Below are 20,811 nucleotides of genomic sequence, written 5' to 3'. Positions count from 1 at the left end.
AGCTCCTACACCAGTCAGTGAAACAAGATGAAGATCCATCTCAGGGTAAGAGACTGTACAGAAGGAAGCCTTCTGAGGTAAGATTGCTGCCAGCAAATAATGGTCATTGACAGTGAACAGTGGATGCTAAGGCCAGAAGTTTTCACTCCAGTATCTCCACAGCAATACTGCTGGGTTTGTTTAATGCACTATGCCATATCCTTACACATGTGAAAGAACTATCCTCCCAAGGAGAAAACAGTACTTCCCAACTTGCAAGTTTCTCTGCCCTGTTGTGCCAATGTATTGCAGAAAGACTTGCAGCTATCACTAGGACACTACTTGTAAAAACACTTCTAAGGTTTCTTTCCAGATGCTGCTATGTGGACAGTGATTGCTGGTACCAGCTGTAAAGCTCTAATGAACTATGGGGGGAGCATCCAATCAGTCATTTGCTACCTATTTCTACTAAAACCCCCACAAACCAAACCAAACCAAACCAAACCAAACCAAACCAAACCAAACCCCACCAACCCCTCCAAACACGGTTTGTTTGTATTCTCAACATGCATTTTCATCTTGTTCTCTCAAAAGCATCACATCTGCTGCAGACTGAGAGCTGGGCAGAGAGGAACCTCATGAGGCTCAGCAGGGATAAGTGCAGAGTCCTGCACCTGGGAAGGAAGAACAAACTGCAGCAGGACAGGCTGGGAGGGGATCTGCTGGAGAGCAGCCCTGTGGAGAAGGAGCTGGGAGTGCTGGTGGACAACAAGTTCTGCATGGGACAGCAATGTGCCCTGGGGGCCAAGAAGGCCAATGGGGTCCTGGGCTGCATTCAGAGCAGTGTGTCCAGCAGATCCAGGGAGGTTCTCCTCCCCCTCTACTCTGCCCTGCTGAGACCTCACCTGGAATATTGCAACCAGCTCTGGGCTCCCCAGTTCAGGAGGGACAGGGATCTGCTGGAGAGAGTCCAAGGAAGGGCTACAAGGATGCTGAAGGGACTGCAGCACTGCCTGCTGAGGAGAGGCTAAGAGCCCTGGAGAGAAGACTGAGATTTAGTAAATGTTTCTAAATACCTGAGGGCTGGGGGTCAGGAGGGAGGGGACAGGCTCTGCTTGGGTGCATCCTGGGATAGGACAAGGGGCAGTGGATAGAAACTCCAGCACAGGAGGTTGCACCTCAAGATGGAGAGGAACTTCTTCACTGTGAGGGTCACACTGGAGCAGGCTGCCCAGAGAGGCTGTGGAGTCTCCTTCTCTGGAGACTTTCCAGCTGTGTCTGGATGCATTCCTGTGTGACCTGTGCTGGATTCTATGCTCCTGCTCTGGCAGGAGGTGTTGGACTGGATGATCTCTGGAGGTCCTTTCCAACCCCTAACATCCTGTGATATATCATAAAAGACTCTTTAAAAGGATCAGGTTTCAGAATCAGAAAGCTTAACTTTCAGATCTGCTTTGTCACATTTATGTGTATGGTCACTCATCTGAAAATTGATGTACTGAGCTTCACTTGATGAGAACAGAATGGGTCTGTCTCAAACTTAGCACTCAGCTGCAAGATGTCCTATGTCCCTTTCTCCCTCCCCAGAGACCTCCCTTTATCTCAGTGTCTGACTTATGGGTACAGGAAACTGCTGAGGCCAATTTGGACACTTAAAAGTGCCAGGAGTTGCAAAAGCACACTGATGAAACCTGCAGGGCCAGCTTCCACTGGTCAGTGTCTAATGTCAATACTCAGTATTAGGTGCTCATCAACACCATCTGTACAGCTCTGTGAGCTCTATTTTGACTGCATTCTAAGAAACAGGAAGATCAATGCACACTTCATGAAATATTCATTAATGTTTGCCTTTCAGTTAATCCTTTTGCAGGCAAAAATTTACCAGATGAATTCATTTTGCTTTTTGTCTTTCATTTTACTCACTTAATAGTAAGACCTTCCACACTGCTGAGATTCTTTCAGGCTACTCCTAACTCTGGAGTTCCCAGAATCATGCTGGAAAGCTTGACCTCTCTCTTAAAAGCTGTAGGCACATACAATCACCGAGGTGCCAACCCTGGCTGTGTTTAAAGGTAGTCTGGGTGTGGTGCTTGGGGTTCAGGGGTGAGCCTTGCAGAGCAGGGCTCGAGGCTGGACTTGGTGATCCTGAGGTGCTCTTCCAACCTGAATGTTTCTGTGATTCTGTGTGCCAGAAAATAAGCACACCAGTAAGTGTTTGTAAAGCTGACATGTCAAAGCACTCAGAATGTTCTACCTGTGGGAACTGCAAAGCTTTAGCTTCAGCACCTAAAGCAAAACTCTACAATCATCTGTCAGACTTCTCTGAACTGCACTAGAAACCAGGAGGCTTTTGGACAGCACCTACAAGAGGAGATTCTTACTGCAGTAACAGCCTCAACATATGGGCAGCAAAAGTGTCTATCAAAAGTCAGACTAATAAACCCTATGATTTTAGACAACTGGTTTGATTTTGGACTCTGCTCTCACATTGCAGTGACTGAGTAACAGAATCTAACCTTTCATTTTCACTCATTGGGGAGGGAGTCCTGCCTGGCTCTGGATGTGGTATTTCTGCACTTTTATAGAGTTTGAAAGATTTTTGTTTCATCCATGCTTCTTCTCACATTCACACTCATGTAGGGAATTCAACTCCTATAATGAGAAACAGAAAGCATGAAGTGCTCATCATGAGAAGTGGTAGACATCTACAGCTGTACTAACAATTGTCTTCTCCAATGAACCATTTTTGTTGGCCTGGTGAGTATTTTCTCTGCACATATCTGTTCTGCCCACTTCTTCCAAAAGAAGTGCAGACAAGGTAGGCTCTTCTAGCTGGGCCTTGTGTTTCACAGAGCTTAGCAAAGCTGCCCTGCCAGGGGGAAGTCCAGAGAGACAGGTCTGTTACAGAGTGCTTGTGGGAACTCTCTATTAAGGTCCCCTCCACAGGAAGCTACATCTTGAAGAGGTACAGGTGGGGATCAAGTTGATACACTGCATTTCCTTCCCCCTGTCCTGCTGTCACATAGCACAAGCTACTCACTGCTCCCTCCCAAGCCACAGCAAAGTCAAGCCCTGCAGTGAAAGTTAAAAACATCCACGCTTTGAAATGAGACAGAGGAGAGCCAACAGAGAGCAGGGGAGGCTCAGTCACACATCAGTGCTTCACATGCTTCCCAAACAGCTCTTACTGAATGGAATTACCATAGCTGTGGTGCCTGCAGAAGAATGCCAAGGCACTCCAGGATGCCCTGCCAATGAAGCCCTTCCCAGCCCGCCTGTGGGGGTGATGCCAGTCCAGAGCCCAGCACACCAACGAGGGGTCAGGCACTCTGCTTCATCCCACGAGAGCCTTGGATGCCTCTCGTGTTGATCAGTGCCTGTATTTCACTGCAACATGCAACAGAAGGCAAGTGGCATGTCTGCACTTCCCTAGGGAATACACTCCACTGTGAAAGCAGGCATTTCAGCAATGCTCCCCTGCTCCCCACCTACTCCGCTCTCCTCTCTAGGACCCTAAACCTAGAAGAGCAGCTCTCTTGGTGAAGGCAACTGTCTCCCCTTGCTGGTCATCATCAAAGGATGGGACCTTCTAGGGGAAGAGAAAGGCAGCAATATGTGATCTGCCCAGGCCTTGAGCCTAACAGCAGGCATGCAGTCTGCTTTGCTGTGGTTTTCCCTGGGCAGCACAGGCTGCATTTCACAAACAGGGTTTCCAGATGTCCCAGTGCTGGCACCTGGCTCCTGAAACACACACCCACAAATGGGATCTGCAGAGTATTTTTTCTTATGCAACTTGATCAGAACAAATGCTGGAAGTTCAAGAAGAAGGTTCCAAGGAGACCTAATTGTGGCCTTCCAGTACCTGAAGGGGGCTACAAGAAAGCTGGGGAGCACATTTTAGGTTGTCAGGGAGTGATAGGACTGGGGGAAATGAAGCAAAACTAGAAGTGGGTAGATTAAGATTGGATGTTAGGAAGAAGTTCTTCCCCATGAGGTTGGTGAGAGACTGGCACAAGTTGCCTCAGGGAGGTGGTGGAAGCCTCATCCCTGGAGGTTTCTAAGGCCAGACTGGATGTGGCTGTGAGCAACCTGCTGTAGTGTGAGGTGTCCCTGGCCATGGCAGGGGGATGGAACTGGCTGATCCTTGAGGTCCCTTCCAACCCTGACAACTCTGTGATTCTATCTCCATGTAATAAGTACACCTTTTTAGACACCCTGGATTAGGGTGTATGAGTGGGTTTTACACAGCTGATTTATGCATTGCTTTCAAATTCTTTACAACTGGCAGGAATAAAATGGTTGAGTGGACTTAAAATGGTTAATGGTGATTTCAACTCTGTATCTTTCACCCACCTGCAGACCTAGTCAATTATTGCCTGAAGAGCACTCGGTAATCTGTTTTAAAGGAGTGTGACTGCGAGGCTTTGAACCTCAGGGGATATGCCCCTGTTACAAAATAACTCAGGCCAAGGCACTCAGCAGAAACTGTCACTGCACTGCCACTTCCAGCACAAAAGTTGAATTCAGAATGTGTGCTTAGAACAAAACACAGTTTTGTTTCTGAAGGAAAACCAGGAAGGAAGAATACTGGGGAAGATCACTACGCGCTGCACGCTGTGGGGCAGAGGAAGCATTTCAATTCCCAGCAGCACTGCATTCAGAATCTGTTACAGAGGCATTTTGCAGTAAGCAGTTAATGTTGATCACACCAGCAGAGCAAGAAACATTGCATGGATGCACTTCTGAGATGTGATTACCTGACATGCTGCTGGGAGTTATGGATGTGCAATCATTCTCGTTCCTCTTCTGCCACCACCGTCATCTGCACAAAACAGAAAGACAGTCTCAAAGGAATACGTCCATGAATGCAGCCCTGCAGAGCCCCACCAACAGCTGAACAGGAGAGAACAGTCTGGACCTTGAATACCATGGCCCATGTGCTTCACCCACTACAATCAAAGCACCTTGCTTAACTGCACTAGGCAAGGGCTTCAAGTCAGGTCCTAAACCTGGTGGCCTGGATGAGCTGTGGGTAACAGCTTTGGAAGCGAAGTCAAAAGGCTGAGGGCGACTAATTCGGAAAACAAAATGCTCCTGCCCACTTCATGCAGTCCTTTCATTCTTGTAGAGGTTCACTGAGGTTTAACACAGAAGTTCAGAAGTGAACTGTGTTTGCTCCTCAGCTGCTGCTGATCCATGCCCATTACATCCATCAGGAGAGGATCTGAAGGAATCTCAGTCTAGATTGCCTCACTTGTTTGTATGTCCATACAGACAGATGGACACATGAACCACATTCCTTTTCTTTTTGGCAGCAGAGACTGGAGCCCTGGAAGCCAGTTTTGTGTCAGGACAGAGAGGCACTGGTAGCAGCTAGGGAATCCTCCCTCAGCAGTACCTGGATTTACACTATTCATAACATTTTTCAAACAAGGCTATGAGGGCAGGCAGCCTGTCCTGAGTCAGCCACTCCAGCCCAGCACTCAGTGCCCAGCTGGATGATCCTGGCTCACTCCCTTGTTTAAGCACCAACAATCCAATCCAAGGAGAGACAATCCTAAAGGCGTTACTCCGGAATAGAGACAAGACCTCATTAGAACTTTTAAATAAGGAATCCTGAGCCTCCAAGTAACCTCCTGAATGCCAGTGGAAAACCAGCCCAGGAGCAGAGTCATGCTGCCTTGAATCAGAATGGCCCAGGCTGCAAGGCACCTCCAAAGCTCATCCAGTCTGACCTCCCCGCACTCAGCAGGGACATCCCCAGCTAGATCAGGCTGCCCAGGGCCTCCTCCAGCCTCACCTTGAACATCTCCAGGGCAGGAGCCTCACCCACCTCCCTGGGCAGCCTGTGCCAGTGTTCCACCACCCTCATTGTGAAGAACTTCCTCCTGACATCCAATCCAAATCTGCTCTGCTCTGGTTTGAAGCCATTGCCCCTGGTCCTGTCCCTGCAGGCCTTTGCAAACAGTCTCTCTCCAGCCTTCAGGTACTGGCAGGCTGCTGTTAGGTCTCCCCAGAGCCTCCTCTTCCCCAGGCTGAACACCCCCAGCTCCCTCAGCCTCTCCTCACAGCAGAGCTGCTCCCAGCCCCTGCTCACTCCCGTGGCCTCCCCTGGACCCTCTCCATCAGGTCCATGCCCTCCTTGGTCAGGAGCAAACAGGGATCCTCCAAGGCCATCAGCAAATGAGGTTTTACAGGGGAGGTAAAACTTCTCTTCGGCTGTGTTGACTTTGCTCAGCAGTTCTTGGGCTGCTTTTCCCTCCGCCCATTCAGTGCCACAGCCCTGCCTGCGTTACTCTCAACCACCGTCTCCTCGCCCTGGAGGTGCTCCCCTCCTCGCTCTGGAAATGCGCGCCCCGGGCCAGCAGCCCGCCCCGGGCCAGCGCCGGCAGCGGAACGGGGCGCAGCCGCTCGGGGCGGCACAGGCTGCGGGGCGGCGGCGGCAGCGCTCCCTGCAAGTCACGCGCCTGGGACGCGGCGCGGCTGCGGCTCCGGCTCGGCGGCGCGCAGCGGGCAGCCCCTCCCGGGCGCTCAGACACCTGATGCTCCGCCGCCGCCACCGATGCTCCGCAGCCACCCTCCAGACGCTCCGCAAGATGGCGGTGGGACCCGCGCCGCTTCCTGCGGCGCTACCCGAGACGGCGCACGGCCCCGCGCCTTCCTCCGCGCCTAGCAAGGGCCGGCAGCCGGCGAAGCCCGGGGCCGAGACACGGCAGCCCCCAGCCCAGTCTGCGGGCGCGACGCCCGCCCGCTGCGCGCCTTCTCTCACCGCCCTCGCGCCGGCCAGGCCCCGCCGCTGCGCAGTGTTGCGGCGCCCCCTGCCGGACGCGCGGGAGCAGGCAGGAGGAGCGGCACCAAGGGCGCTGGCCATGGCGGGCGCCGGCTATGGGGGGACGCGGCGGGCGCCCCGCGGGCCGACCCCCGTCCGCGCCGCAGCACTGGGCGGCGGGGCATGCTCCTCACAAGCAAAGCTCGATCGTCCTAATTAACTGCAATAGTACCTTCCCCCCACAATGAACTCCCTATCTTTTTCATCACTTTATGCCTCATTATATTAACAGGGCGTATCTGGCAAATCTTCAAATCAATTGCTACTCCAAGATGCAGTTGCTTCATGATAAAACAGAACGAAAACACATTCTCCCTCTCCAATAAACCCTCAACAACCAAAAGCAAGAGAAACAAAAACCAACAAAAAACCCCCACCAAACAAACAACCAAACAAAAACAGAAGGAGGAAAACCCCACATCATTTTTACTGTAATTGTACAGCAAGTGAAAAGTAAAACCCACAGAAAGTTTTACAGCAGAAACTGGTAAAACAACCTCTGGCACAGGTATTCCAGTGTGGGTTTATCTCCTTTCCTTTCAAGCAAACCTCCAGAGACCCCTCTGGGCTCCTCTCAGAATAGACAGTATCTTAAACTCTTAAGAAAAAAGCTAATGCTCCACTGCAGCACAACCAGAGGCAACGATGGAAGCTTTCTCTTGCTACTGACGTCTTGTGAGACTTCAAAATCCTTCACAGTCTATCAGACCATTAAAGAGGATACAAATTTACATCAGGCCTCCAATGAGAATCAGACTCTGACCCATCCCTCCCTGTAATGGGAGCCCCTGAACCTCAACAATAAGCCATTTCCCAGAGTTTTAATTGTGGTTTGGTGACTCAGTGACACAGAAGAGCTCTTGAAGTAAACAACCCAGTATTTGAAATACAAATTCTGCCCCTCCTGTAAATAATTGGTTACTAATCCTAAAATTATTGGTTGTGCACCAATCCATTAAAAACAAGGGGAAAACCTAAAAAGGAGAAATAACAAACTTCTTCAATGAGTTCTGTTCAAAGAGAAAAATTGCAGCTATCCTGGGAGCGTTGCCATTTTCCCTGATGAAACCAAGGCTTGGCACGAAGGCAGCTGTCACTTGTATGAAAAAAAGTCTAATTAAGAAATGGCTGCAGGAAAAGACAGCCTTTTGTTTAAAGCATTACACTAATGTATCTGGCTTTGGCACAGTCCTCCTGCGTCTCACAGTTTCAAATGGAGGGCATGCATCCTCCTTTTCTCTTCACACCCACCTTGGAGCAGGTCTGGATGTTGCTGTGGGAATGTGCAGCATCTTGCTCATCTAGCACCTCCACTAAGCCAACTTAGTAACTGCCAAAAGACAGGCAGTAAATGAGTAATATTTACTTTGCAGCTGATGGTGATTCTAATAATCTTTTCAAATGTATCAGATTTTTTCCCAAAGATCCTTCCATCCTGCACTTTATATGCCAGAAGTCATGTTTTACCTTTCCTTCTAAGGAGTGTACCACACAGGTGGCAATGGTGTGAAGTGCAGAGCTGTTCACCCATTCTGGCACCCAAACCCTTGATTGTCCTCCGCAGCCCCAACACGGCTGCTGCCTTATGTGAGCACGGCGAGTAAGCGGTGTCCGTGCTAACTATAACAAGCTGCCCTTGAAGGCACAGATGTGGAAGATGTTGGAGCAAATAGGTTCTTCTTCAGAGTCTACAACTACCAAGCAGATGAACAGGCACAACTGGGAAGGAGGGGATGAGTCACAGGCAGACTCCAGCACAGCAGGCCAGCAACGCTTGGACTCTCCACAGACACTGCAGAGACCATTTCCTTTTTGCACAAAGCAACACAGTTTTTACAGTCAAGCTTTGCTAACACCACAAGGAGGAGGCTTCATTAGATTATCTTCTGTGTGTCAAGCACACATTTGTCTACAAGGAGCCAGCTGAGGTCTCATGGCTCTGAGTCACAAGCCCTGAGCACAAAGCACTAACCTCAGAGGTTGTGATCCCACATCCCGCCTGAGTTCCTGGCCAGGCAGCCGAGGAGGCAGCCCAGGCAGTGTGCTCTTTCTCCAGCAGTGCACTTCAACCCTGCTACTTCTTGTAGTTATTTATTTTAAAACAAGGCAGAACTCACATTCATACTGGATACCTCAAATGCAAGTAGCAAAACCATAGAACCACAGAATCACCTGGGTTGGAAGGGACCTCTAAAAGCCATCTAGTCCAACTCCCCTGCAGTGAGCAGGGGCATCCTCAACACCATCAGGTCACCAGGAGCCCTCTTGAGCCTCATCCTGAGTATCTCCAAGGATGCAGCCTCCACCACTTCTCTAGGCAACCTGCTCCAGTGCTCAACCACCCCCACTGTACAAAACTTCCTTCTACCATCCAGTCTAAATCTATTCTTCTCTAATTTCAAACCGTTGCCCCTCGTGGCTGTCAGTCTCCTCTAGGCTAGCAGCATGGTAATTCTGTGTTTTGAACCTCAGACTCCAAATCATGAACTGTATGCTTCCCAGTGAGCCTCAGCCTGCTCTCCCTGCTCAAAGGCTGCCCCAGCCAGCACGGGGGCCCAGCACTGCTGCCTCCTGTCTCTTCTCAAGGCAGGAACGGGTGGCAAAAAGCATTTACTTTGCTCCTTGCAGAAGAACTGAAAAGCCACTCAGTCTCTTGCCCCTCACTGAACTGTCCCAGGACACTTCCTTTCAAAAGCTAGAGGGAGGGCCCTTGAAGATGATGAGGTGACTTGAGCACCTCCCCTAGGAAGAGAGACTGAGAGCCCTGGGGCTGTTTAGTCTGGAGAAGAGAAGGCTGAGAGGGGATCTGATCAATGTCTATCAATATCTAAGGGGTGGGTGTCAAGTGGAGGGGGCCAAGCTCTGTTTGGTGGTGCACAGTAACAAGCCAAGGAACACCAGGGACAAGCTGGAACAGAGAAGGTTTCAGCTCAACATGAGGAGAAACTTCTTTCCAGTGAGGGTGACAGAGGCCTGGAGCAGGCTGCCCAGGGAGGTTGTGGAGTCTCCTTCTGTGGAGACTTTCCATCCCCACCTGGCTGCATTCCTGTGTGGACTCCCCTGGGTGATGCTGCTCTGGCAGAGGGGTTGGACCTGATGATCTCTGGAGGTCCTCCCAGCCTCTACTGTTCTGTGATTCTGTGATGACCTGGCTCATCTGCACCACTCCCTCCTGTAACCCTAGCTGCAGTGTCCAATGTCTCTGACTTATGCCTGGCTGCCTTGCACAACATCCTTACACAATGCTGTGTCCAGCTTGCCAGGAGCTGGGCTGCATCCTGGGAGAGCAGCCTTGCACCAAGAGGAGGGAAGCTGGAAGCCTGCTCATGTCCTGTGGTGCCGGGGGAAGCAGGCAAGGGTGCAGAGCAGGATAGTAAAGCACACAAGTTTTGTCAAGGGGCACAGTGGAAAGCTCCAGCAGTCAGAACCAATGCCCCAGGATGCTGGCCTCTCACAACTTGTTTTTCCTTGGAGGCTGCCTTGGCTTGGGAGTGATGTATAATGGGATTTATCACCTGAACATTTTGCTTTGCAAACTCTTTCCACAAAGTTGTTCTCACAGCTAACTTCACCTTCAGTGAAAAATCCAAACTAGCCACTCCACACCAGGCAAAATGACAAGGCAGCCCACAGGCTGTACTGACACCTAGCTGAATTTCTTTTGGTGTTTGACATTTCAATATTCAATAGCAAAGCAAAGCAAATAAGGGCAGAGCTACACAGAGGATTTTGTACTAATATTCAGTGAAAAATACACTAGGCTGTGGCATATGGTACATACCTACACCTATACCCATACCTCCCTGTCCGCTCTGCCCTGCTGAGGCTGCATCTGGAACATGGTGTCCAGTGCTGGGGCCCTCAGATCAAGAAGGACCTCAGGAAACTGCTTGAAAGAGTCCAGCACAGAGCCACAAAAATGATGAGGGGAGTGGAACATCTTCCATATGAGCAGAGCCTGAGGGAGCTGAGGGCTCTGTAGCTTGGAGAGGAGCAGCCTGAGGGTGACCTCATTCATGTTGATAAAGCTGTGCAGGGTGAGTGCCCAGAGGCTGGAGCCAGGCTCTGCTGGGTGATGCCCAATGCCAGCACAAGGGGCAGTGGGGGAAGTTGAGGCATAGGAAGTTCCATGGAAACAGGAGGAAAACATTTTACCCTGTGAGGGTGACAGAGCCCTGGAGCAGGCTGCCCAGGGGGGTTGTGGAGTCTCCCTCTCTGGAGATACTCAAAACCTGCCTGGATGTGTTCCTGTGTGATCTGCTCTAGGTGATGCTGCTCTGGCAGGGGGGTTGGACTGGATGAGCTTTTGAGGTCCCTTCCAGCCCCTGACATTGTGTGACTCTGTGATTCTCTCTCTTATACAACATACTAACTAACCAACTGTGCAGAAATAAATGCTCTGTCTAGTTTTCCAGTTACATTTAATGGAAAGCCCCCACCAGAAAATGTCTTGCAAGCACAAGCTCAGAAGTGGACTTTGACTCATGAGGACACAAAACCATGCAACAAAGCATACAACCAAACCCAGGGTACAGTACCTGTATAAACATTTGCAGTCTGTCCTGAAACACTTGATCTCAAAGGCAAGGAGCTATGGAGCTTTTCCTAACACGAATGGCCAGTAGTGCTGTGTGATCTTACTCCTTCTTCCCCACACAGACTCAGTGTGTTCTTTAGGACAGGGTACTGGTTCTACCTCTCAGGCTAGGAATTTCCTACTTCAACTTGCTGCTTAGATGCTCTAAAATTTGCTGAGCACTAACAAGTCAGGATCAGCATATGATATGTCAGTACAGTGGGCTGCAGCCCTCTGCTGGCTTCACTCCATCCCCTCGCAGCAATGTCCGCTCTCTAGCACTTTGTTTTGGCCTGCTACAGGCGCACACAGGAGGGCATGAGAAGAGCACAGAACTGGAAGCAGCCCTGTTTAGCCCCTACTTTGAAAACCAGTGTTTTATTCCCTGTGAGGGACTTCCTTAACATGAAGTGCTGCAGTGCAAAGTAGGCAGATACATCTAGGAGTAGCTGATCTATAACTGCATTCAGTGATGTTTATAGGTTTAGGTAGAGATTTATGTCTTAATTCAGAGAGCACTCTACCTGCTTGTATAAATACCCAGCTGATGAGGGATCCTGAAGGACCAAGGATGATAGAAAAGCAAAGATAATATAGATAATGTAGAAGACCTCATATTGAAATGATTATCCCAGTGTTTTTTTAAGAGCTGTTGAGACACTTCATGGATTACACATTCGCTCTCCAGCCTGTGGGACTCGCACTCAGACAACAGCTTTGCTGTAAACCTTCTCCTGTTTCTCTGTTTTGTTCTGTCAGCTCAGGAAGCACTAGCTCTCCCTGAAATTTCACCAAGGGACAGTTTATCTCCAATGCTAATTTCTCTTATTACTCACTCTGCAGCATGCATTAGGTGAAGGCTGTCTTGAATTACCCACTAAATCTCTACAACTGCCCAACGTCAGATAATCCCAGAGATACTGCATTTCAAAGCCTTCTGTCAAACCTGCTGACTTTCCACTTCCATGATGGAACAGACCCAGAAAAAGAACGTTTTCTAAACATGAGGAGGGGAGGTACCTGGGTGAATCTTGTTAACTGGAATGCATTGTACCAATGCATCTTATATGTACTATGCCTAAAAACCCCAGTGAAGCAGAGAGCAGTATGATCTAAAGCACAAGTGCCACCCTGGACAGGGGTAAGTGTTCCCCTGGAGATTTGTACTGGCATTTGTTTGAGCTGTTTTCAGGGATTCAATATAAACAGCAGAATCAATGCAGCTGGAGGCTCTCTGCTGTTCTTAACCAGAGCTTCAGAGAGTCAACAGTTTAACAAGTAAGCAACTAACTACTGAAAAATTGTTGCCTGTGTTGCAGGCCTTGAGAGTGTACAAAGATGTAGAACATTGTGCAAACCTTGAACAAGAAAAGAGAGATACTGTTAGAGCTATGGGTTTAGCTTCATGGGGTTTACACACTGGGTGACCTGATGAGTTTCCAAACCTGAACCTATTTGTCCTAAAAAGTGATAACTGAACTGCAAACCCACTGAATCCTGAAATGTTCAATTCAGACTCCAGATCTGAACCATATGGCTTAAATTCCTTTGTAATTAGGGGGAAACATTGAAGCAGCTTATTTTCAACACAATTAAGGACCAGAGCAAGACTCCTTAGCCAGCAAAACCTGACGTAGGGGAGTAAGAGACTATCTGAGTACCTGCACAGATCCTTTCTACAAGTCAGACTCATGGTCCTGGAGTCCTTGCCTGCCACTGCAGAAGCAGCTCAAGGGAAATGAGCATTGGTCAAACACTGACAGAGCAGTATGCATGAAAAGAGGCAAGGTGCAGGTTGAGGTCTGATGGCAAGCACCAAAGCAGATAGTATCCCCACAGGCATGACAAAGGCATACCAGAGACAGAAAACTGTATCAGTACATAAAGGGAGAAACAGACGTGTAAAGGTAAATGACTAAGGGGCTGGACTGACAAATACCACTTGAGAGTCAGCTATGGCCTGGCAAAGGGACAGAGAGGTGAGCACACAATAACCATGCTCAAGAGACGACAGCAGATGATGGTGGAATGTAAGTTTGGTTAAATGATGCTAATCTTTGCTGGACAGGTAATTGGGTTAGAGGGCAGCTAGATGTAGAATGGAGAATTCCTGCCTGGGTTGAACTGATCTTTTGAAATGGAAAAGCCCACATTGCTATTCTGAGGTTAGCCAGAAGCTCATTTTTTCAGAAGAAGAAAATTCAATTACTTCAGTAACAATTAGGCTCAAGCTGGAGAAAGCTTTCTGCACACATCCCCCCTGCAATTTCAGAATAAAGCCCACATGTTTCATAGATACATAAATATATTCATACTTCTTATAAACAGTTTCAAGTTACCTGGCAGTAAGCTGGTGGTCATAAAATACACCTGTATTAAAACTATCTGAACATCCATTATCCTCACTGTCAGTGCAGGCTGGGGGAGGAGGGGATAGAAAGCAGCCCTGAGGAAAAGGACCTGGGGATGCTGATGGAGGAGAAGCTGGACAGGAGCAGGCAGGGTGAGCTTGCAGCACAGAAGGCAAATCACAGCCTGGGCTGCATCCAAAGCAGCATTGCCAGCAGGTCCAGAGAGGTGATTCTGCCACTCTGCTCTGCTCTGGGGAGACCTCACCTGGAGTGCTGTGTACAGGTCTGGAGCTCTCAATATAGGAAGGACATGGACCTGATGGAGAGGGTCCAGAGGAGGGCCATGAGAATGATCAGGGGGTTGGAGCAGCTCTGCTATGAGGACAGGCTGAGGGAGCTGGGGGTGTTCAGCCTGGAGAAGAGGAGGCTCTGGGGAGACCTAATAGCAGCCTGCTGGTACCTGAAGGGGGCTACAGGAAGGCTGCAGAGAGACTGTTTGCAAAGGCCTGCAGGGACAGGACAAGGGGCAATGGCTTCAAACTAGAGCAGAGCAGATTGAGATTGGATGTTAGGAACAAGTTCTTGACTATGAGGGTGGTGGAACACTGGCACAGGTTGCCCAGGAGGTGGTTGAGTCTCTTTCCCTGGAGACACTCAAGGTGAGGCTGGAGGAGGCCCTGGGCAGCCTGATCTAGTTGGGGATGTCCCTGCTGAGTGCAGGGAGGTCAGACTGGATGAGCTTTGAGGTCCCTTCTGGCCCTGACCAGTCTATGATTTGCTTATGGTTTTGGGCAGTCAGAAGTCACAGAGAGAAGGAATGATACTTGTAAAAATGAAATAGAAGGGTCTTATCTGAACAGAGAGTTGGTTGCACCCTCTGCAATGCCTCTCTCTACACAACCAGCGCTGCAGGACGTGGACTGGATTGCAGCTGAGGATTTTCACGGTTCAGAAGTCACCCTCTTCAATGCCCTATTTCCTTCAGTCCTTGCTTGTTGGTGTTTTTGTTTGGGTTTGGTTTACTTTTTGAGAAAACCACACTATAGCATATTTGCAAATAACTAATTCGCTTTTCCAAGGCAGGCAGTTTCCTAACAGCTGTGCTCCAACTTCTGCCACTTTTTTCCTGACCTCAGCTGTGTTCCAGAGAGTGGAGAGGATGACCAACAACTGCTTCCCAGAAGAGGCACAGAACCTAATGTTAAGTATGGATGCAAACCTGCTTCTGTGTGCAGACCAGGACCATCACAGAGTCTCAGTGTTAACAATGGCCCTTCAGTACATCCAAGAAAGCAGTGGGGTTTTTAACCTCTCTTCTTGTTTGCTGCCTCATTTACAGCCAACAAGAACAGAACCAGGCCCAGAAATTAACAGAAAGGAGTTTAATCGCTGATCATTTTGCTATCTCTCTCGGGCAAGCAACAAAAGTCCACAACCTTTTACCCTTTTCCATCCTGTTTGCTAATTACTTATTTTGTAATTAACCCATTATGCATCTGTCACTGTGTTTGAAATGAAATCACTTTAATTGCTAGTAAGTAGGGTTCATTTAGTTCTCGGTATGGTTGGAGGGGGTCATGAATGGGGAGCTGTTGAGCCACGTGGAGTTACAGGTGGCTCTTTGCAAAACTGCTGAAGTTGCTGAAGATGAGGAAGAGTTAAGCTGCTTTCCTTAGGTGATTGGATTTTAATGTTTAATGGCATATGTCCCATGGATGACAGTTTACTGCAAACATGGGAGGGCCTTCTTCGTTCCTTTTACACAGAACATCATCTTGTTTCTTGAAATGGTTGTAGATGAAGGAATCATTCTGCCTAATAGTTTTAGAAAATGCCTCTCCTCACAATGCTAACTTTGCAGTAAAGCAGAACTCTGTAAAACAACACAGCTTTGTACTACGAGCTGAACTTCACATAATGAAGACAGAAAAGATCTATCCCATAGAAAATGAGGACAGACACAGAAGATTTTGTGGTCTGTAGCACAGCCCTGTTGTAGCCCTTGCATGACCTGCCTTGCTTCACTGACCCTGCAGAAACAGCTACTTTTGTTTCTGCTGGGTTAGTTTTGCTCAGGGTTAGGGAACTGAGTCAGGCCTGTAAGGTGGGTGCTGAGCGCTGCAGCTGGCACAGAGGCAGCGGCAGAGCCCACGGCTGCAAGGAGGCAAGGCAAGGGGAATGAGGTTCACCCTGTCTCATGAAATGGCACCTTGGAAACTCACAGTGCAGAAGGTAGGACTCCATGCATGGAAATTACTTCTTCATTGCTAAAATAATTTCCTAAGGTTTCTGAACCACCTTTGAAGACACTAAGTGTTGCACTGGAGGGAAAACCAAAACCAACCAAGCCCCAAAACACAACAAATTCTCTTGCCTTTAGAAGTTGGGGCTTGGGTTTTTTTTTCATTTAGATCCTTACACACTGAAGAAAGGCACTGAAAAGCACTCCAGTGCTCACAGGATCACAGGCTCACAGGATGTTAGGGGTTGGAAGGCATCTCCAGAGATCATCAAGTCCAGCCCCCTGCCAGAGCAGGGCCATAGAATCCAGTGCAGGTCACACAGGAACACATCCAGATGGGGCTGGAAAGCCTCCAGAGAAGGAGACTCCACAACCTCTCTGGGCAGCCTGCTCCAGGGCTCTGGGACCCTTGCAGTGAAGAAGTTCCTCCTCATGTTGAGGTGGAACCTCCTGTGCTGTAGTTTGTATCCATTACCCCTCAGTGTACGTCCTGGAGAAGGGCAGTATGAATTGGTAAGATCAGCCTTTCCTTTAGTACTAAGTCAAGCCTCTAGTACTGATGGGATGTGACATTCAATTTCCATCAAGTCTGCACCTTGCTCAGGAACCCAAACACAGGTCAAATAAACAATAAATGAAGTCCACACATATGAAAGCTGACAGATCTGGTGAGCTGAACTTCTACGCAGACTTTGCTCAGAGAATTGATTAACAGCACTACAACTCAAGATTAGCATAGGTACTAAAGATCCATTCCCTGCTCCTGCCAGAAAAAACATGAAATAACACTCAGGGTGTGAAATTGAGGGGGGAGCAGTTACAGAGCACACCTGAACAGGACCTGTACAGCCCTTCTAAAAGATAGTCTGTGTGTCCAGGGAGGGTTAAGCTTTGCTTAGTCCAGTAGAGAAACCCAAGGCACTGAATGAAGCAGCCAGCTCTCAGGAAGGTCAGTGGCCTGTGCATAGCTCCACAGAGACAGGTCTGTGCCGAAGACAACACAGCTCAAGCCTCCAGGAGAATGGCAGGGAAAAGGAGCAGGGAAGGCCTGTTGTACAGCTCTGTTGCTCTGCCTGCTTTGCCTGAAGGGTGATTTGGACATCTGTGGCTCTTGTGCTTTCTCTGCTTTGTCAGTTGATGGCTTGGTACCCTCAGATCTCCCCACTTTCACCACTGCTTGTATTCAACCCCTGAGAGAGGACTTCAGGCATGTGCTTATCAAACCAGTAACATCAGGGGTCTCAAGAGGGTAGAGGGTGCTCAGTATCAAAGCAGCATCCTCCCAGCCTCCTAAGCAGAACCTTGGTATGAACAGACTTTCCCCACAGAGCACACCACCAGTTCCATGGGGGAAGCTTACCCACCCCCTCCCATTAAGTCCATTAAACTCTCACTGCTGTACTGCTTCATGAAGCTATGTGGCTGAGGTGACACCAGGGTATAAAGCTGAACTGGTTTTGCTCTCCTAATTAATGGGGATGGGCCAGGCTCTTCTCTGAAACATAATTCTCTCCCCTCTCTGTTTTCCTTTCCAGTTAATCTCTGTGTTTTAGTTTATGATCTTGTTTGTGTGAATGTGTAACAGGGAAAAATTGACAGGGATATTGGACTGGGCACCACTAGCAAATCTCAAAGCCTTGGCTCTAATGACTGAATCTTTGCCTAGAGCTCCTTTTTGTCTGCCATCTGAAGAAGGTCTTTGAGGAGCATAGCTGCGAGGAGGGGCAACCACCATGTGAAGAAAACTCTGAGACACTCAGCACAGGAAGATACTGAACCTGACCTGGTATGGAGCCCCAGGGGGGAGGCAGCAACACAAACAGGTGTGCTCCCAGCAGGGCAGCAAATGACAGATTCAGAGAATTGAGAGTTTATTGGTCTAAAACTCTATGTAAATGCTCTGCACTAGTAAGGCAGATGTGAGGATTATCCAAGTCAAGCTATCAGCCGAGTTCCCTCTGCTTATCTTGGGAAAATTGCCCTGAAAATGCAGACAATGAAGAAGCCAAAGAGAGCCAAGTGAGAAAGCACAAGCAAGATGACTCCCAAACACAAGACAAGATGGAGGCTGCTATTTTTTGTGTGGATTTCGTTCCTCTTAACATCATTTCTATTCAACTAATATGCAGCTTGATTTACAGCCAGAAACTCAGGGCAGCTCTCGTGCCACTCATCAGTCAGGAGAAGCAGAACAGGATGTCAGCTCTGCACTGTTGGTATGGAGGCTGTCCATGCTTTATCTCAACAGCATCACACAGATACTGAGAAGGACAGGAGACACCCATGACCTCAGAAGTGATGTCCCACATACTTCACAGCAGGCTTAACTCAGAACATGCTAACAAGCCGAGAGACACCGTTCTCCTGTTGCTTGCCACAGTCCCTTGAGCAGCAAAGTATTAAGTGTCCAAAGCCACATGCCAATCTAAATTAAGGCTGGCTGTAGGCATCTTCCCATCCAATGAGAAGGAACTAATCTGAGCAGGTTTAGAATTAGTAAGTTTCATAAGTATTAATACATGGATCTAATTCACTGCCATCCATCTTGCCTTGTGCTGAAGGAACAAGCTCAGCATCATGAAGAGAAACAAATGAAGCTCAGAAACAAAATAATTAAAGCTGGGAGTTGCAATGGGAATTGGAGTCAGCACTGCCTCATGCTCCTTGTGGAACATTTATTCTTAGGGTAAGTCAGCTTCCTCCCCCAAAAGGTGGAGATGATAAAACTCACTTCAGTTCCAACACCATGCCAGTAACATCCAGAGATGTCATCAGAACTGCTATTATCAGTGTTATGTGTGCTGGCATGCATTTCTTACTTCAGAACAGCTTCATAGATTGCATTTCTGGTCCACTCTCGGTCTTTTGGGGACCACTGTTTTAGTCTTCAGAGAAGTTATGCTCAATTTATTGTATGTATTTGGGCATATTCTTTGTCACTGCCTTTAATTCTCCTTTACAGCTTCACAGTCTCCTGTGTGATGTGGGAACACAGCAGTGCCATGATTCAACAAGCACTAGTTTTACCAACCAGCCAGATCTAACAGGCTATTTCTTGTTACATCCTATCAACACAGAGAGCAGCCAATCTGATACCCAACCATGCAAACCATAAGCAGAGACAGAGTCTCGTGCCAAGATACAACATGTAGAGATTGCAAAAGCTCAGAGTGAAATGTCTGTGGGAAAAAACACACAGCACGGAGACTTCAGAGCTGTTCTTTTGTGCACATCAAAACTGAGTATCTTTGCTATGAAAATCAGATAGATAATGAGAAAAGCCCCAGACACTGAGAAAGGCTCTCCTTGTCCATGGAAGGCATCTGCAAACAACTGGACTTTGCATGGAAAAAGCTAATCGGAACAGGATTCACAGTATCACAGTGCCACAGTATCACAGTGTCACACTACAGTAGAGGTTGGAAGAGACCTCCAGAGATCATTGAGTCCGACCCTCTGCCAGAGCAGCATCACCCAGGGGAGTCCACACAGGAATGCAGCCAGGTGGGGTTGGAAATTCTCCACAGAAGGAGACTCCACAACCTCTCTGGGCAGCCTGCTCCAGGCCTCTGTCACCCTCACTGGAAAGAAGTTTCTCCTCATGTTGAGCTGAAACCTTCTCTGTTCCAGCTTGTCCCTGGTGTTCCTTGGCTTATTACTGTGCACCACCAAACAGAGCTTGGCCCCCTCCACTTGACACCCACCCCTTAGATATTGATAGACATTGATCAGATCCCCTCTCAGCCTTCTCTTCTCCAGACTCAACAGCCCCAGGGCTCTCAGTCTCTCTTCACAGGGGAGATGCTCAAGTCCCCTATGCATCCTTGTAGCTCTCTGTTGGACTCTCTCCAGTAGATCCCTGTCCCTCTTGAACTGGATGCAATATGGCAGGTGTGGTCTCACCAGAGCAGAGTAGAGGGGCAGAAGAACCTCCCTAGCCCTGCTGGCCACACTCTTCTTGATGCACCCCAGGATCCCACAGGCTCTCTTGGCCACAAAGGCACATTGCTGTCCCATGGAGAATCTGTTGTCCACCAGCACTCCAGATTGATTTTCATGTTCTGCCATCCAATAACTAAGAGACTTTGGTGTGAATAACGAAGCAGTTGGGTTATAAGCACAAAATGTACTGGTTTCTAAAGAGGGCTTATGCTTTAGTATCTGTGAAGTTGCTGAATAATCTTACATAAGAAGTTATTTATACTTAGAGTTTTCCTTGAGATATCTTCACCAATTCAGCAGAACAACAAAAAGGTTTTGTGAAACAGTCTGAGGTATGTTTAAAACCAGCTGCCAGGGCTTTTAGAAACCTTTGCAGATCTCTGCACAGTGAGACTGGTACCCCAGGAGGATTTCCTGAGCAGGCACAAAAATGCCAGCTTTGTACTCCAGGGTGCAGTGGACTACAGAGTGCTGTCCTTGCTCACACACAGACAGTTTGCAAACAAACAACCCCCCAACAACAACAGCAAAGTATTACAAATTCAGAGTGAAAAAGCAGAGCTGCCAGCAGTGGCCTGGCTCTCAGCTCCTGAGTTCCTGACACCACCAGCACCACTGGACATGCTTGAGCAACACCGACATCTCCTCACTCCCAGCCACACTGATGTGACTGCAGTCCCTCAGTTTGCTGCAGTCCCCAACCACAGTGGGCTTCCTTCCTGAGCCATGCTGGTCAACACCTACAGCCCAAATACATCTCTCTTCCAGTTCTCTTTTTTGAAATCACAGATCCCTCTTCCACCTCTGAGGTGGATTTCTTCATTTGGGTTTTGTTCACCCTTACACTCTTGTACAGCAATGGGCTGCAACTGAAGCAAAGCCTGCACAGCTG

At 48.6% G+C, this 20,811-nt stretch overlaps 1 protein-coding gene across 9 annotated transcripts in view; it reads right to left on the bottom strand.

The window, feature by feature from the left end:
* THRB (thyroid hormone receptor beta) overlaps positions 1-20,811 on the bottom strand; it is a 182,574-nt gene that overhangs the window by 53,906 nt on the left and 107,857 nt on the right. For all 9 annotated transcript variants that reach the window (XM_068152280.1, XM_068152282.1, XM_068152288.1 and 6 more), the window contains one exon: positions 4,737-4,801. In XM_068152280.1, coding sequence (XP_068008381.1) covers positions 4,737-4,743 — 7 coding nt within the window. In that variant the 5' untranslated portion in view covers positions 4,744-4,801. The remainder of the gene's footprint in view (positions 1-4,736; positions 4,802-20,811) is intronic.

Source organism: Melanerpes formicivorus, unplaced genomic scaffold (assembly GCF_026170545.1).
Source record: "Melanerpes formicivorus ecotype bairdi unplaced genomic scaffold, bMelFor1.0.p_v2 SCAF_23, whole genome shotgun sequence".
In the NCBI taxonomy this organism is placed as follows: domain Eukaryota; kingdom Metazoa; phylum Chordata; class Aves; order Piciformes; family Picidae; genus Melanerpes; species Melanerpes formicivorus.
This window is presented reverse-complemented; position numbering and strand designations above follow the sequence as displayed.